General features: G+C 46.0%; 1 protein-coding gene across 2 annotated transcripts in view; it reads left to right on the top strand.

Moving 5' to 3' along the window:
- Pdzrn3 (PDZ domain containing ring finger 3) overlaps nt 1-9462 on the top strand; it is a 203002-nt gene extending 193540 nt beyond the window's left edge. For both annotated transcript variants that reach the window (XM_048356167.1, XM_048356168.1), the window contains 5 exons: nt 858-956; nt 2046-2108; nt 4543-4644; nt 6092-6208; nt 6874-9462. In XM_048356167.1, the coding sequence (XP_048212124.1) occupies nt 858-956; nt 2046-2108; nt 4543-4644; nt 6092-6208; nt 6874-8478 (1986 nt within the window). In that variant the 3' untranslated portion in view covers nt 8479-9462. The remainder of the gene's footprint in view (nt 1-857; nt 957-2045; nt 2109-4542; nt 4645-6091; nt 6209-6873) is intronic.
- Nucleotides 9463-18040: the final 8578 nt, after the last annotated feature.

Raw genomic sequence — 18040 nt, 5'->3', positions numbered from 1 at the left:
CCTGGTCAGCAAGCAAACATGGAAATGCCGCAGCAAAGAATTAGCCAGGAACTTAGCATCAGGAGAGCCCTCAAATAGGCCAATGGCCATAGCCTCAAAAGCAGGCACAAGTCATTGGCACAGTGAGTCGTGGGGAGAGTTACTTTCAGGGAGCCCAGCGTGTCCTCCCAGGGCTCCCACAATTATCAAGAGTTCCGACTTCAACCTGGAATGCAAACTAACTGGCAATACGGTATCATTTCCTGTCGTCACAAGCCTGGATTTGGGCTCATTTGCTTTTCTCTTATTTAATTTGTTGTAATAGCAGCTGCAACTCCTCCCTTCACTGCAAATATCAGCGCTGTGGTGGAAAACATTAATTGCACATTCTCACCTTACTCTCCTTTCTTGGATCAATTTTTTGTGTAAATCTGTTTGCAAGTTCTGTGACAGAATATTAAGGGAATGCAATGTGAAATAATCTAGCCAAACACACTGGAAACATTTGTACTGAAATGGAGAGGTGGTTTGGAGTATGGAAATATCATTGTTTGTGGCAGACATTGAAGGAATGCTTTTTAAAAGCCCTACCCCTGGGGTCTTGACGCTGAGTAAAATATGGGTAATTTTTCTTTGGGAAGATCAATAAAATAACTATTTTCAAAATGACTTTATATTGACTGAAAGGTCAGAAATGCCCTGGGCATTGATCCTGTGTCCATAATCACTTTTTTGTTCAGTAAGTTAACCGGCTCTACACAATTGAATGCAAAGAAAGCCAGTTCATCATTTATAAACAAAATATTTTCCAAGCATTTGACATCCTCCCAGCTCTCAGTGCCTGCCTGAATCTCACCAGGAATACTTGCTTTGTCTAGGAAGTAGACCTCTACAGAATGAACAGCCAGGACAAGCTGGGCCTCACCGTGTGCTACAGGACAGACGACGAAGACGACATTGGCATTTATATAAGTGAGGTACAAAAAAATGAATTTTTAAAAAATCATAATGTGAAGCCACAAAGGGTTAGATTTGTCTTTTGTTTGATGTGCTCACCAGCCCTAACTCTAGCTCCTCCAGAAATCTTTGGAGAGACTCAGACAGATTACCTGTCTTCTTCATCACACACCAGGGAGCTGCAGCTGAACATGAGGGTGACGTCCTAATGTCAGCACATACGGCAGAATTACCCTGAAGAAGGTTCAAATCAACCATAAAATGGAGCCATTTACATGGTTCTGTGTGTTCAGCCCTGAGGGAAGAGCAAATTCGTGTTTCCTAACTCATGATCCTTGAGCAGAATGGTACATAAGAGTCACAAACACATTTATTCTCACTCTCCCCCTCCCCCTCCCTCTAATTTTGGTTTCATATAGATAGATGACAGACAGACAGACAGGTAGGTACTGGTAAAATACCTACTTGAAAGCTGCTTTGATCTTCTTAGGGAATAAACAAAAGCAAACAGTGCAAGCAATTGACTTCGGAATAGATTCTTTACCATAAATGCCCTTCCTTGCAAGCACAGGAATGCAGTTTCATCAGAAAATAACAGCTGTCTCTCTAGATGAAGCTTTGAGTGTCGTTATCATTGTGTTTCGTCACCCCTCCCAAACACATTCCCACTTGTATCAATTATATGCTTGAAGTTATTTCCCCAAATTTAATGTAAGCAGTTGGTACAAAGTAATGAGGGTAGGGTTGCTGGTCAACATCATGGTCAACGCTTTGACCTGCTCTGTATCACTGATTAGCTTTTAATTACTAAGTATGCAACAGGAGTCAGCTGTGCCTCACCCCCCCCCACCCCACCCCACCCCGGGTTTGCAGAGCTGTGCAGAATTCCATAGAACAGGGCTGCCAAGCAGGAAGCGAGCCACAGGCCCTGGAAAAGCCTCACCCAGAGGTAGATTGGTCCCCATTCTTCTAACTCTACACGATACTAAGCCTCCTTTACGTCCATGTAAAAGACATGGTTCTGTGTTAGAGATGGCTTTGGAAAATGCACCTGCTTGTTTTCCTGTACCTCTGGGGTCATGCTGTGAGAAGTCTGCTGTCTGTTTCAGATTGACCCTAACAGCATCGCAGCCAAGGATGGGCGCATTCGAGAAGGAGATCGCATCATCCAGGTAGGTCCAACCTGGAGGCCTCTTTGTTATGTCCAGCCCCAAAGAACCGAGTGGCTCTAATAGCAGATAAGGTTGGATATCCAGGAGAGGCTAAAGGACAGAGGACCATAAACTCAGATGGATGAAAGGAAGCTAAGTCAGAAGGTGAGGTGAGAGGGCGCTGGCAGCTCACACTTGTAATCCTATCTGATCAAGAGGCTCAGATCTAAGGATCATGGTTCAAAGCCAGCCTGGACAGGAAAGTCCAGGAGACTGTAATTAATCACCAAAAAGCCAAAGTGGAGGTGTGGCTCATGTGTTTGAGCATCAGCTTTGAGTGAAAAAGCTAAGGGAGGGCACAAGTCCCTGAGTTCAGTCCTCAGTACTGGCATGCGTGTGTACATTCATTCTCTCTCTCTCTCTCTCTCTCTCTCTCTCTCTCTCTCTCTCTCGCACACACACACACACACACACACACACACAGGTAAACTAAGGAATAAGGTGGGAAGGGATATCTGAAGACCAATAGAAGGTCATGGTCTCACCTAAAGGAGGCCTTACAGGATACCAGCCAGTGTATTTCACATTGACTCATTCTCTGGGGGCCAGAGCCTGCCATTACAGAAATCAGGCCCACTGTCTTGTGGCATGTGAGTCTTTAATTCTCATTTTTGGTCTCTAAAAGGTTAACTTTGGACCAAGAACTTCAAGGTGGCTGTTGTTCTTAATGTGGGAACATCCCTAGAAAATTTTCCAAAATGGATCATGAAGGCTTAAATTTAAGGACTTAAGAGTTCAAGCATCCTTTTATTGCCTCTATTGTGTGTGTGTGTGTGTGTGTGTGTGCGCGCGCGCACAAGCACATATGTATGGTACTATGGCTTGAATTCAAGGCTTCACACTCTTGTTCACCTTTGTCCAATGGTGCTCTTACTACTTGAGCCACCCCACCACTTCCAGCTTTTTGCTAGTCAATTAGAGATGACAATCTCTCTGATTTCTTTGGCAGGGCTAGCCTCCAACCTCAACCCTCAGACCTTAGCCTTTTAAGTAACTAGGCTTATAGATGTGAGCTGCAGGTGCCCATTTATAAGATAGCATCTTTACCTGGTGTCTTCTTGCTCTTCTTCTAGGCTATATGACTATTTATTTCCCTTTTGGCCATAACTTTTTGGTCAGTACTAGGGTTTACAGGCTACTCCACCAGCCTTTTTGCCTTAGTTTTTGTTTTGTTTTGTTTTGTTTTTTAGAATAGGGTCTTGAATTTATCCCGTCTGGCCTGGACCATGGTCCATCTTCCTGTTTACACTTTCCACATAGATGGGCATGTACCATTGTACCCAGCTTTTTTGGTTGTTGTTGTTGTTGAGATGAATGCTCAAGAACATTTTGTCTGAGCTGGCCTTGAACCATGATCCTCCCCCATTCTACTCCCTGAGTAGCTAGGATTAAGATGTAAGCCACCATACCCAGTTGAAATTGAAATTCTTGGCTTCATTATGCCCCATGATGCATCACTCTCTACCTCCTCTCACTTTGAAGCCACCATTTTTCCCATTCACATGCATCATCCCTGGCCCAGTTTGGATTTCCTTCTGTTTCCTCAGCCTCCAGCCACAACCTCAGCTGCAGAGGCTCCTCCCAGCAAACCATCTTTTTTTTATTGGGGCAGGGGTGGGGGGTGGTTACTAGTCTCTCATTATCCGTATAATTGAAAGAAGTAATAAGAGCTTCCCTAGAGACCCACCCATCTGCAGACATGGTCCTTCTAGCCTCCATGTGGCAGGGCAGCCCCATGTCCCCCAGCAATCAGGACCAGTCACATCAGCCTGGAGAATCTCCCCTTTCACTGTCTCTGGGTTCCCTGGTATACTGAGACAGCAAAGCCAGGTCGAAGGCTCAGCATTCACCTCAGTGTTCACCTGAGACATGCCGAGCTCCGCGTCTCTGGGGCATACAAGCAGAAATCCCTCAAGAAGCTTGTCTAGGCTACCGTGGCAAACTGTAACAACAAAACGCAGTGCATAACTGCATCCCCTTCCGTGCTCTCCATTTCCCTCCTTTCTCTCATCAGACCCACTGCTGCCTTCCCCTCTCCCCCACATTACCCAGAAACACCTGAAATGATGCTTCCATGTGCTCCGTGTATACTCCGGCCTGGATGTGCTGTCAGAGTAAAGCTGAATGGCGGCCTCTGCACAACAGCAGTCGTGTCAGTTTCTAGAATTTGCCACATCACAGTCACCCCATCCCCTACCCCTGGTGGAGGGTCTCAGAGAGCAGAGAGTCTGTGTCAGTGAGACCTTTCCTTCCCCAAGATCAGCACTGTTTCCAAGCAACTTGGAAGTTGTGTGTTCCAGCCGTGAGAGGTAACTAACACAGACCTAAATTAAGATAGAGTGGTTTTTATACAATCTAATCAGGTTGTCTCCCCACCCCCACATCTTTTTTTTAGATTAATGGAATAGAGGTGCAGAACCGTGAAGAGGCTGTGGCCCTTCTGACCAGTGAAGAAAATAAGAACTTTTCATTGCTGATTGCAAGGCCTGAACTCCAGGTGAGCTGGCTGCCTGCATACAGAACTGTGTCCATAGTTCTCAAGTCAAAACCGGAGTCCCCCGCCTTGCAGAACAGTGCACTTCGTATTTAGTCTGAACTTGCAGGTGCTTATCTCTCAGGAAGGGTAGCGGAACTAGCTGTGATTTAGAAGCCATAGTTTGATTTAACCACTTAAGGCCAGTGCTGACCCCACCACAGCATCTACGGCTCAGCCCAGAAGGTGCCATAACACAGGATCTTCGTGGAGAAAAGGAGAGGAAACATAACCGAGTGGAGAACGCAGTCAGAGATGCAATGGTGGAGATGTTTGACGTCCCCAGGCCTGATGAATGGGCCAGCCTGCATCTGCGCAGGTCCCACGTACAATACCAATGTAGCAAAACAGAAGTTTGCCTTTCAGTAAAGGAAAGGAACACAGACAGGTAAATAACTAACTCAGTGACCACGTTCTAACGTCTAGCCCCATGCCTAGCTCACTCCATGGGGGTCAGCCTTCCCAGGAGACCCATGCTCCTGGGAAGGTTCTGGGACTAACCAGAGACCTGATGTAGGGTGACAGATCAGGGATTGCGTTGAGCCCAGGTAAGCCTGTGAAAACGAGAAACTACAAGGTTGTACCAGGGACAGAGTAATTCTAATCATCTAAATGTCCGGGAAGTGTATCTGTTCAGAAATGAAACACAAACCAAACATAGTTGAAGGAGCATTGACATAAAGGGTGACTGCTGAGACAAGTGTGACCTGTAGGGAACTTCAGGTAGTGATCCCATCCAGGGTCGGATGATACTGTCTTAAAGGGCCAGAAAATATGTGTTTGATGTGGGTGATCATGTCTTCAGGTCAACTGCTAGGCTCTGCTATTGTGACCCCAGAGCAGCCATGCACATACATAAATAAATGGATATAGTTGTGTTCTTGAAACTTCTCCTTTTTTGTGCCAGCACCAGGGCTTGGACTCAAGGCCTTGTGCTCTCACATTGAACCTCTTAAGAAAGAAAACACAACTGGCAAGCTTGTGGGTTGCAGACTGCCATGGTCTTCTAAAGACAATAAAGCTTTGCTAGCTAGTTGGTAAACCTACTTGTTTTTGTTAGAAAATAGATCTCCTTCTAAACAATGTAAAGAGACCCTTCTACACAGAAGACCTAAAGTAGCCGATGTAGATTAAAACTTGTCACTGCAAAACAAACAACAACAACAACTAAACACTGGCGACATCCAAGTCAGGATAGGGCAGTTTTCTGACCTATAGCAAAATGATGGCAAGCTTGCTTTTTGCTGACATTTGGAGGGAGACCCAGAGATATTTTCCCCAAGGCTATGTCCTTTCCTGAGGGGGTGGGGAGGGGGGAAAGGAAAGCTTTGAAGGGAGAACATGATATTCAAAGGGAACTCTTCTAAGGCACTCACTAACTGAATCCCCTCTCCCCCCCCTCCCCACCAAGCTGGACGAGGGATGGATGGATGACGACAGGAATGACTTTCTGGATGAGCTGCACATGGACATGCTTGAGGAACAGCACCACCAGGCAATGCAGTTCACATCCAGCGTGTTCCAGCAGGTAACACCCCCAGGGGAGTCCCATACCCTGTGCAGCTGCAGAAAAATCTGCTTCCTCCATCTCCCTTCATGTTGCTAACGACCATCAGCAACCCACCCGCCTGGAAGATGGCAGGGAAACGGCTTAAGTGCTTTTTCTATTGGAGCAAGATAGCTGATACTCTTGCATGTAAGCAAGAGCACACTTCTCTGAGCAAGCTTTTAAGGCTGAGCGATAGTGCCCATCGCTGCTGACCTTGTGATATTTGTTAGGAACACTGTGTGTGTGTGTGTGTGTGTGTGTGTGTGTGTTTGCAGAACCAGAGAAAACTAAGTCATGTTTTACAAAATAAAGCAATCTCCCTGATTAACATGACATGCCCAGAACCCTCCTGCTCCCTGTAGGAGAGGGAATGTCATCCCCATAGCCAGCCCAGTGACCTCCTGGCTGAGTCCCCTGTGAGTTCTGTGCATCCTACACCCATGCTAGCGCGTGTGACACACTGCCTCTCCATGTTAGGGATGTCACATCCTCATAAGGATGGGCAGTTTTCCGGGAGCCCTAAAATGTGGTGCTAGTACTCAGCTTGAGACATGGAGAAGCCTGCCCAGTACAAAACATGTCGCTCAGGGGCAGTCAGCGTAGGGACCGGATCCCTCACTTGTTCTTGTCGGTTCTGTGCCTAGAAGAAGCACGAGGAAGACGGAGGGACCACAGACACGGCCACCATCATGTCCAACCAGCACGAGAAGGACAGCGGCGTGGGGAGGACGGACGAGAGCACCCGCAACGACGAGAGCTCGGAGCAGGAGAACAACGGCGACGACGCCATGGCCGCCTCCTCCAACCCGCTGGCGGGCCAGAGGAAGCTCACCTGCAGCCAGGACACCCTGGGCAGCGGCGACCTGCCCTTCAGCAACGAGTCCTTCATCTCGGCCGACTGCACCGACGTGGATTACCTGGGCATCCCCGTGGACGAGTGCGAGCGCTTCCGCGAGCTGCTGGAGCTCAAGTGCCAGGTGAAGAGCGCCAGCCCCTACAGCCTCTACTACCCCGGCAGCCCCCTGGAGGCGGGCAAGGGCGACCCCGACAGCGTGGACAAGGAGCTGGAGCTGCTCAACGAGGAGCTGCGCAGCATCGAGCTGGAGTGCCTGAGCATCGTGCGCGCGCACAAGATGCAGCAGCTCAAGGAGCCGTGCGCGCGCGAGCCGTGGATGCTGCACCACAGCGCCTTCCGCAACTACAACACCAGCATCGACGTGCGCCGCCACGAGCTCTCCGACATCACCGAGCTGCCCGAGAAGTCGGACAAGGATAGCTCGAGCGCCTACAACACCGGGGAGAGTTGCCGCAGCACGCCGCTCACCCTGGAGACCTCCCCGGACAACTCGCTCCGCAGAGCCGTCCAGGGAGGGCCGGAAGCCTACGGCCCATCCCCCAAAAACCTGCTGGCCATCACCGAGGATCCCGAGACCACCACCCCGAGTTATAACCACCCGGCGGCGGCAGCCCAAGAGCTGGACCCCAGCCAGTCTCCGGAGAGCAAGGATCACCGCGCCGGGGGTGGCGGCGATGGCGGCGGTGGCGGCGGGGGCGGGGGCGTCAGGAGCCCCAGCGCCAGCCCCCCGAAGCTGGGCGGCGCCTACCTGTCCCCGTACCCCCACTCCCCGTACAAGCACGCGCACATCCCGGCGCACGCGCAGCACTACCAGAGCTACATGCAGCTCATCCAGCAGAAGTCGGCCGTGGAGTACGCGCAGAGCCAGATGAGCCTGGTGAGCATGTGCAAGGACCTGAACTCGTCCCCGTCGTCGTCGGAGCCCCGCATGGAGTGGAAGGTGAAGGTCCGCAGCGACGGCACGCGCTACATCACCAAGAGGCCCGTGCGCGACCGGCTGCTGCGCGAGCGCGCGCTGCGCATCCGCGAGGAGCGCAGCGGCATGACCACCGACGACGACGCGGTGAGCGAGATGAAGATGGGGCGCTACTGGAGCAAGGAGGAGCGCAAGCAGCACCTGGTGAAGGCCAAGGAGCAGCGGCGCAGGCGCGAGTTCATGATGCAGAGCCGGCTGGATTGTCTGAAGGAGCAGCAGCAGCAGCAGCAGCAGCCAGGGGCGGACGACAGGAAGGAGGTGAACATCCTGGAACTGAGCCACAAGAAGATGATGAAGAAGAGGAACAAGAAGATCTTTGATAACTGGATGACCATCCAGGAACTCCTAACGCACGGCACCAAGTCCCCAGACGGCACCAGAGTGTACAATTCTTTCCTGTCGGTGACTACTGTATAACTCTTCTCTCACGTTGCAGGGTGTACATAAAAGAGACCAGCTCCCGTTGGGGTAGATGAGATTTCCTGCCTCGTTCAATGCGGCAAGATTTTGTTTTTGGGGAGGGGGGGGAGGTTCGTATTTTTGTTGCTGTTGTTGTTGTTTTGTTTTGTTTGTTTGTTGTACATAAGATGAACGCAGTCGTTGTGTGGATAGGTCAGCTCTGCCACCCCCCCTACAGCTTCGGGTGTCTGTCTGAAGTGAAGGTTAAAAATAATTAATAATAATAATTAATAATAATACACCCTTACTGTCTTAGAAGGCAATATTAACAAACAGCTTTTTTCAAATAGCAATTGTACTTTTTTACTTGTTACCTTTTGCATAAAGTGTTTAAATTTCAAAAAAAAGATTTTATTAAGCATACTTTCACAGAATAATTTGTTTAAACTATATTCTTATTGAAAAAAGAAGTTACACATGCTTTTTTTGTTCCTGCCTAAAACACAAAAACAACTTCCAGTATGTATTTTTAATGGAACCCTATTTTATAATGTTGCTTTGTGAACTGTCTAGCATACTTGTGGCCATTAATATATTAAGTGGGTCGAAGTTTCAACTCAAAACCACCAAACCCTGTGTTTAACAATTTAATGCACATAACCAGACCAGCAGTGTTTTCGAGTTGGAGTATACCTTTTAACATTTTCTTTTCTGGCTCCGGTTTCCAAGAAAGTGTCGCAGTTTTGACAGAAAGCAAAATTTCATGCCAGCTTTACGGAAGTTCAAAGCATGTTTGCAAATATTGCAACCTGTTGGGAGAATTTGCATGTACAGGAAAGTTGTCCGGTGGAGACTGTTTGTGGAGTTTTAAGTGTTCATTGTAGTAAACCTTTGCTTTGTAGATTCAAAGAGAACAGACTTATCCAAGCAAGTTTCATGAAACCATTAGTTACAAACATTAAGTCAAAATGAAGTCAAAATAAATTATTATTTTCTATTTGACATGTTTGGATATGATTCATCATTGTGCAATCGTACTTAAAAAAATAAAAAGCCTTTTTGGGAATATCAATTCCCCCCCCCCCCACCCCTTAGTTGTCTTACCTCGTACCACAGAAGGACTTGCATGTTATAAAAGTCTAGCAGTAAAGAAGAAGGAATTTGCCATGGCATCCTGAGTTCTGACAGCGTGTCTCCAGGAAAGACTTAAACTGGTCCAAGAGCCCATGAATAATAAGAATGGTTGAGAACAGGTTTCTCAATCGAGGTCACGTTTAGAGTGAAATTTCTTTGGTTTACTGCCATCGTTAATGCCTATCAACAGTGACTAATCACTCTGAATTGCTGGGTTCCACTTCCCATTTGAAAGGCATACAACATTTGCCCAAACTAACAGAAGTCACCAAAATAGGTGGCTTCAAAACTGGCCTCAGACTACAACCACCACCAAAATGCTGTGAAGAATGTTCTACAAATTATTCCCTAATGATAGTGTTTATACCAATTTCAGCTATAATACCTTCTGAAAAATGACAATAAGGATGAGATTAGGAAAGGTATCATTTTCATTTGCCACGATGCAAGACATCTGGTTTACTCACTGATTTAATTGAAATTTTGATTGAAATGGCATGGTATTCCTTTGTTGTTTTGTTTTTCTTTCAACATCTCAGACATCTATTTCCTCCCTTAGACCCCATTCAAATACAAATCCCTCCTTTGTGACCAGAATCTTAAGACTAATTACTAGTTACACTTGTCATAAGAATAACTTAATGAAATTAAAACACTGAGATATTTATTCCGTACTACTAAAATATCTTTTCACTGCCTCTGCCAGCACCAGGCATGGCTAAGATAATTACATATGCTACATAATTGTAGCCTGCTTTCCACAGTGAAGCTTAGTCCTCCAAGCTCAACGATTGACACAACTGGATCCTCAGCTCCCAAGAGAAACTTTCTGTCACCAGTTCTCTTACCTTATAACCTTGTCTTCCTAGTCAGTGTTACACAGAGAACACCATCATCCTATGAACTCGGAAAGTGCTACAAGTGACTGCTCTTTGAGGAAATAGCTTTCCTTCCTTTGTATATTCTCATTAAACACAGAAGGATGCATACACACAGTGCCAATCTAAGAACTCATGGATTATCAAAAATAAGCACCGGGGTTCTCTGAGTGCTTGTTGGCTTAAGAGTCAGCCTGTGCACTTAAGATAAAGTAGAGGGATATAATCTGCAATTCCACAACTAGGTCTTTTGAGTTCAACTTGTTTTGCCAATCTTTGTCATCTACATATTACTGGTCCTGCTCTGAAAGGCAGTGTTAGGTTTCTCAGTTCTAATCTAGCAAATTGGCTTTCAAAAAGTTAGAAGAGACAGGCACCGTGGCTGTAATCTGAGCTACTTAGTAGGCAGAGATTGGACAGATTGAGGTTCAAGGCCACCTCAGGTGAAAAAAAAAATCCAGGATACAACCACCCCCATCTCAACTTTCTTGTCACGCCAGCTATTTGGGGAGGATCACAATTCAGGCTCACCTGGGGAAAAAGTGTGGCTCCATTGGCAAAGCAGAAAGGGCAGGAGGTATTGGCTCATGTGGTAGAACATCTTCCTAGCCTGAGTTCAAATCCAAGTACTGTCAACAACAACAACAACAAAAAAAAAAAAACAGTTGGAAGAGCCCTAAAAGCCAACATCTTGTCACAAGCAGCAGACTGGAGGAGGCAGGAAAATGCAATGCATTCCTTAGAAACCAAACTGAGACTTCAATTCAGAACATAACACTTGGCTGCACATCTCCTATCAGCCCTTACAGGGGAGAAGTAGCATTCAGGAGCACAGTTGACCAAAACAAACAAATGCATTTCAGCAATGGATTCCCCAGATTGAGAATAAGCCAGGAAACATGAACCTGCCATTTGTCCCATGAGCCCATGCTCCCTAGGATCTCAGGGAGCAAGCCTTGTTGAGTGAGTGGTGAAGCCAAGGGACTCTTCTGGGTAACAATGAGGCATGCACAGCTTCCACTGTCACTAATGTGTAACCCTAGATTCCATGGCATCTACTGCCCCCGATAAATTCTTCCCTAATCCCTGCTGCCCATACTTAATCTGCTGAGTCCACTAAGGAATGTGCTGCAACCCATGAATTCTCTGCAGAAAATAATGCACTGATAACACACAAAGTGCATATAATTTAAGAGGCTCCACGTAGCCTCTGACATCCACTCACAGATTCCTACTCATGTAAGAACCTCAGGCTTAAATTTGTTACCTCTAGGTTTGCTTTTCAATTCTTTTTCATCTACATCTTACAGCGCTATTTGCCCACTTTTTAATATCAAGGACTCTGCACAATATATCTTCTCCTATTTGATTTACATTATTGGAGGCCATTAAAATTCCATCAGTCAAAGATGAATGCTCGTGGCTCATTTACTCAGGAAGTTGAGATGTGAGGGTTGTAGTTTGAAACCAGCCCAGACAGAAATGCCTGTGAGACTCTTGTTTCCAATTAACCAACAAAAAGCCAGAAGTGGAGGTATGGCTCAAGTAGTAGAGTGCTAGAGCAAAACACTAAGGGAGAGTGTCCTGGCCCTAAGTTCAAGTCTCAGTATCAACACACACACACACACACACACACACACACACACACACACACAAACACAATCATTAGAACCTATACTCTTCCAATGCATTATTCTAATGGTTTTGCTCACAGATAAATATGTTTATGGAATACAAGTGCAATCTCCATGGCAGCCACTCCACTGGCTGGATGGAAGGGAAGAAATGAAAATTTGCCCCATCTAAAACTACATTGTAGAGTAGCAACTAGCCAATCTGGCTACTATTCACTTAAAAAACGGTTAGTCCAGCTGGGTATTAGTGGCTCATGCCTATAATCCTGGCTATTCAGGAGGCCGAGATCTGAGGATTGCAGTTTTTAAAGCCTTCCCTGGCAGGATCGTCTATTAGACTCTGATTTCCAGTTAATCATCAGAAAGCTGGAAGTGGAGCTGTGACCCAAGTATAGAGGGCTAGCCATGAACAAAAAATGCTCAGGGACAGTGCCCAGGCCCTAAGTTCAAGCCCCAGGATTAGCACAAAAAGAAAAAAAAAAAGATTAGTACAGCAGCAGGGAATTGGTGGTTCCTGCCTAGGAACCTAGCTACACAGTATGAAGCCAGCCTTAAGGGTAGACAAGTCCAAGAGGATCTTATCTTCATTAGACCAGCAAAAAACTGGGAGTAGAGGTGTGGCTCAAGTAGTAGAGCACCAGCAGTAAGGGAAAAACCAAACAATAGCACAAAGCCCTGAGTTCAAGCCTCAGTACCAACACACATTACATATATATATGTGTGTGTGTGTGTGTATATATATACACACACATATATATATCCCAACACACACATTACATATATATAGATATATAGATATATAGATATATAGATATCTCTCAATGTGTGAGTTCCATGGCTCATTCCATAATGCTACAAAGAAAATAAATAAAAGCAAAATATAGTCGGTCCAATAAAAATGCTCTCAAAAGATTCCAAACATTTATTTTTTCAATAAAGACTGCTTTTACACACATTGAGATGTCTTGCACATGCTAGGTCACTTACACAATCATGATCCATCTCACTCTTTACTGTGTCACTTGAGTAGTGGGGACCATCCCATCTCCCACGGGGCTCACGGAAGACCACAGCTGGGCCGAGCTCGTCCCCTCAGTACGGAGCTCACATGTGCCAAACACTTGTCAGCCTCCCCTTCCTCATGCTCAGAACCGTTCTTGGGGGCCAGAGGCTGTCAACAAGGCCGACTCCAAGGACAAGCCCTGCCCAGTGAGTGCAGAGATAGGATTTGAGCTCGCATCATCCCGTGTCGATCCTTCACCTCGCTGATGCTCTGTTGATTCCTTCCAGAAGCTCAGGCTATATTTATAACACGTTCACCATTAAAATAAAAGAAACTGCTTAAGGTAATAAGCATTTCCCCTCGTTCCTTTGGAGTTCTAAACCACAGGATATTTTAACCCTCCTGACAAGAACACAAAAACAATACACAAAAATAGGAATGTGGGCACAATTTAAGCTTTTCATCTTTACAGTGAAAACAAAGAGACCTCAAATAGCAAGGATCACAAACAAGATGAGTTAGGAGTGTGCAATGCCTACAGAATACTAGTTGAAAAGCTAATTAGATTATAAACAAGTATGAAAACTAACCACATAATTATCAACTTGCAGACTTCAGAAGTAGGTAACAAGTTCCTTGTTAACAAAACTGCCCCAGACCAAGGAAGCAGCAACTGCAACTCCCTCTTTTATTTCTGTTTCCCAATTGTTTTAGCATTTGAGGATTTCTGAGAAGCACTGACTAATTAAAAAGAAATTGCCAAAATGGGATAAGATGCAAGAATTCTCATGGCAAATGCTGTAGTCTTCAGTTTTGATTAAATATGCGTTCCCTTAAGCAGTTACAGAACAAAGTGTAGTTCTTTGGATTTTGTTCAAATGGAGTTTTTTTCTGTTTCAATGATCCATTTTTTCTTTAGCTTCCAGTTGTAACTAATTCTAAAAGGGTATGGTCGACCAAGGGGTGGGGTGTATTTTTCCTGAAACATACTTTTCCTTCTCAACGGCAGAACATTCAGGATCACTTCAAAAGGAAAAATGGAGAATTAATGACCCTTCCTTCAATGGGAATACTGCAAATTTAAATATGCTCACCAATTTATTCTTACCCAAGTCCTGAAAAGCCAGATAAAACTTCCTAACCCTCATCAAGTTCTCCCCAAAACATTATACTAGATTAATATGGAATTGTGTGTTTAATGCCCTGTTTAGTCTCCACCCCAGATATGACAGGTTTGGTTACGCTCCAAGGAATCACATCCAGGCCCGTACTTCCGGCAGCCACGTGAGCAGCCCTCAGATTCTCTGCAAGAGTTCGTGCGTGCACACTTGGTTTTGAACAAGGGAGAATTCTCTCAGAACTTGAGAGTCTAGTGGACAAGAGGACAGTATCGAATCGCCACACAAATGCCTCTAGAATGCCAACATGACTGAAGTGGGGGCAGTCAGACTCTCCCGAAATAATTACAGCTGAGAGAAATGAGAATTAACCAGGCAAAGACAATGGTTCTATTCCAGGCAGAGAAGCAGCATGCACAAAGGTCCTGAAGTAAGAAAGGCTTGGAAACAAATAAAAGAAGACAGCCAGGGAGGCTTGATCTCAGAAGACAATAACAGAAAGAACAGAGAGGAGCCGAAGTGAAGAGATGGGAGGTGCAGTGTGGTAGGAGCCAAATTCCCATTCAGCATAACCAGCATTTACTGAGCATGCGAAAAACTGTACTCCATGTCTTATACATGCTAAGAGTCTATAAGGTTTTGCAAATAAATAGGCTTAGATAAACACCCAGCAGGTTCTGGGTTCTTGGGGAAGGGAGATTTCTCACTCTGGGAAACCCTCATGAATTTCAGCAGATGCCAACCCTGGACTAAATCTGCTTCGTAGCTTCCTATTTCTGAGCCCCTGTAGCAGGCTTGGTCATCCCGCGTTGGCAGAGTCAACCAACCAAGCCACATTTGCCTCTCCAGGACTATGATCGCCATAGCCTGCCATGAGACACACAGTTATAACTGAGAGCATGGCGGTGTTTCCTCAGTCTTCCCCAGTTCCAATTCTTCCTGTGAAGTCCTCCCACCACCCCAATGGAGAACCCACTGGGCTGAGATGATCCCATTGAAGGAAGGAGACAATTGAAGAGGTACTAGTGCCACACAGCTTCTCCAAGGACCCTCCCAGGACCACCTCTCCTAAATGGTACCTTGTTGTGTGTAGTAACTGTAGTGACTCCACAGTAAAGAAAGGGGTGGGGCAACCCCTGCTGTCAGCCAACCAGATCTTCCTCCTGTAAATGAGCTCCAGTGCCTAAGTGGAGGCCATGGAGCCCCAAAGACACTAAACAGCCACCTCCATAAACACAGCCTCTCAGAGCCAATAAGTTGGAAGCCCAGAGACTGGAAAGGAGCTAAATAAATTCCTAACTAATTATCATCTCAGCTTTCCCATTTTCTAAGAAGCAGGGGGGTGTGGGGGAGGGGTTTGTAAGGACTGAAGAAGAAACAAAACAAAACAAGTAGTAGTAAACCAGTCCATTGGGGTTTAGAGCCAAGTCTTGTGGCAAAAGTAGACTTCAGAAGTTGGGACTTTTTGGCCTTAGTAGAGTACACATTGTATCCCCCCTCCCCCTCTCGTCCCAGACACCAATGGTTTAAGAAAATGGCATTTCGTAAAGACTTATATTTGTCATTTTTTAAAAAAAATCCACTGTTAAATCTCTGGCTCCTTTTCTAAATTTTGACCTAGGCTTTATAGAAGACCTGTTTCTACTTCATACGCCATCATCCCTCTTGCTTGCCCCTCTTCCTTGCCTTCATCTCTTTTTCCTTCTCTATAGCAGGTATAATGACTGCAATTTCCTTATGAACAACAGGGACACATTACCAATTAGGCATGGAGTTTATAGCTTCATTGAGAATCTAGCATCATATACCTTGCTTTGTATAAAGCTTTGTGTGATGAAATAAGGCCAGGGCTGAGAATGTGGCTTAGTAGTAGAGAGTTTGCCTAGCATGCATGAAGCCCTGGGTTCAATTCCTCAGCACCACATAAACAGAAAAAGCTGGAAATGGTGCTGTGGCTCAAGTGATAGAGTGCTAGTCTTGAGCAAAAGAAGCTCAAGGACAGTGCCCAGGCCCTGAATTCAAGCCCCAGGATAAAAGAAAAGGAAGGAAGGAAGGAAGGAAGGAAGGAAGGAAGGAAGGATGGAAGGAAGGAAGGAAGGAAGGAAGGAAGGAAGGAAGGAAGGAAGGAAGGAAGGAAGGAAAAAAGAAAGAAAGAAAGAAAGGAAGGAAGGAAGGAAGGAAGGGAGGGAGGGAGGGAGGGAGGGAGGGAGGGAGGGAGGCCAAATGTTGATTGTGTTTTCTTTAAAAATCCCTAAGTGCTCAGGGAATATACAGCCTACAACAGTATATGAAGAGCAAGCATTGTCAAGGATCACAGATCCACCACCAAACTCAAGCTCCACAGTCAAGGTCTTATTGTACAATGAGCTGAGACATACACCTTTCAAGAATTCATTAGTGGGCTGGGAATATGGCCTAGTGGTAAAGTGCTCGCCTCATATACATGAAGCCCTGGGTTCAATTCTTCAGCACCACATATATAGAAAAATCCAGAAGTGGCACACTGTGGCTCAAGTGGTAGAATACTAGCCTTAAGCAAAAAGAAGCCAGGGACAGTGCTCAGGCCCTGAGTTCAAGCCCAAGGACTGGCAAAAAAAAAAATGTTGGCTCTCAGCAGTCAAACCCCACTACTTCCCAAAAAGGAGCCAGTAATTCCTATTATACCCAAACGTTTCCTTGTTGTTTATTTTTGTCACAGAGACTCCTTTAAAACTCCAGATACCACTAAAGAGAATTCATGGTAAATTTTACTTTCTATGTACTGCTTAAAAGAAAAGCTGAGATGGGTTGTGAAAAGTGAGCAAGAAAGAGATTTGAGAGCAGGGCTACAATCCAGGTGAAGTGAAGACGTTCAGCCCCACCCCTAACCCCACACATAAAGGTTATATTCCTGGCCAGAAAAAAAAAAAAGTGACCCCTGATTGGCTGTCATTGGCATTTGCCTTCTATGGGCACGGAGTGATTTATCCACCTAGAGAAGGGTAATTCCACAGTTCTGTGTGCAGTCTAACCTTAACCACCTAGGCAGGTAGGGACTACGCAGTAAGAGTTCTCTTACTTCCCAAATTTGGGAACTGTTTGTTTGTGTTGTTACTTGCTTGATGGTTTATATGCTACAGGAAATCTGATGAGAAAAGCTCTCTCCTTCCCATCACCAGCCCCGTACCTGTGGTCATTCGTCTGGATTCACTCTGCTCTCCCCTTCTCCCGTGCTGCCCTCCCCCACCCCCCTTGCCTGCTGTGTAACCTTACTCTTTCATGTCATAAAGCCTACCTTTAGGACTGGACACAGGAGATGTTTCACCTGGGGGCGGGGGGGGGGGGGAAGGGGAGGAGAAGCTAAGTCAGGCTCTGCTGGTTCTACTGCGAGTTCTCATGGGAAATGTAAGCCACTGGATGAAGGCCTCACACGGGAAAAGGCAGCAAAAAAAGAGAAGCCTTTCTTTGCAGCCACTCTTCCTCCTTCGCCCCTTCTTACCTGCTAAGTACTACATACCCGCAGGAAAAGCATAGATGGTCTCCTGTTCAAAGAGACAGCTGGGCACCGGTGGCTCATGCCTGTAATCCTAGCTACTCAGGATGCTGAAACCTGAGGGTCGTGGTTCAAAGCCAGCCCAGGCAGAAAAGTCTGTGAGACTTTTATCTCCACTAAACTACCATAAAAGCAGGAAGGAGAGCTGGGGCTCAAGGAGTAGAGCTCTAGGTTTAAGCAAATAGAAGGTCAGAGACAGAGCCCAGGTTCTGAGTTCAAGCCTCAGGACACACACACACACACACACACACACACACACACACACACACACACACGGAGTT

Source organism: Perognathus longimembris, chromosome 10, assembly GCF_023159225.1.
Source record: "Perognathus longimembris pacificus isolate PPM17 chromosome 10, ASM2315922v1, whole genome shotgun sequence".
NCBI lineage: Eukaryota > Metazoa > Chordata > Mammalia > Rodentia > Heteromyidae > Perognathus > Perognathus longimembris.
This window is presented reverse-complemented; position numbering and strand designations above follow the sequence as displayed.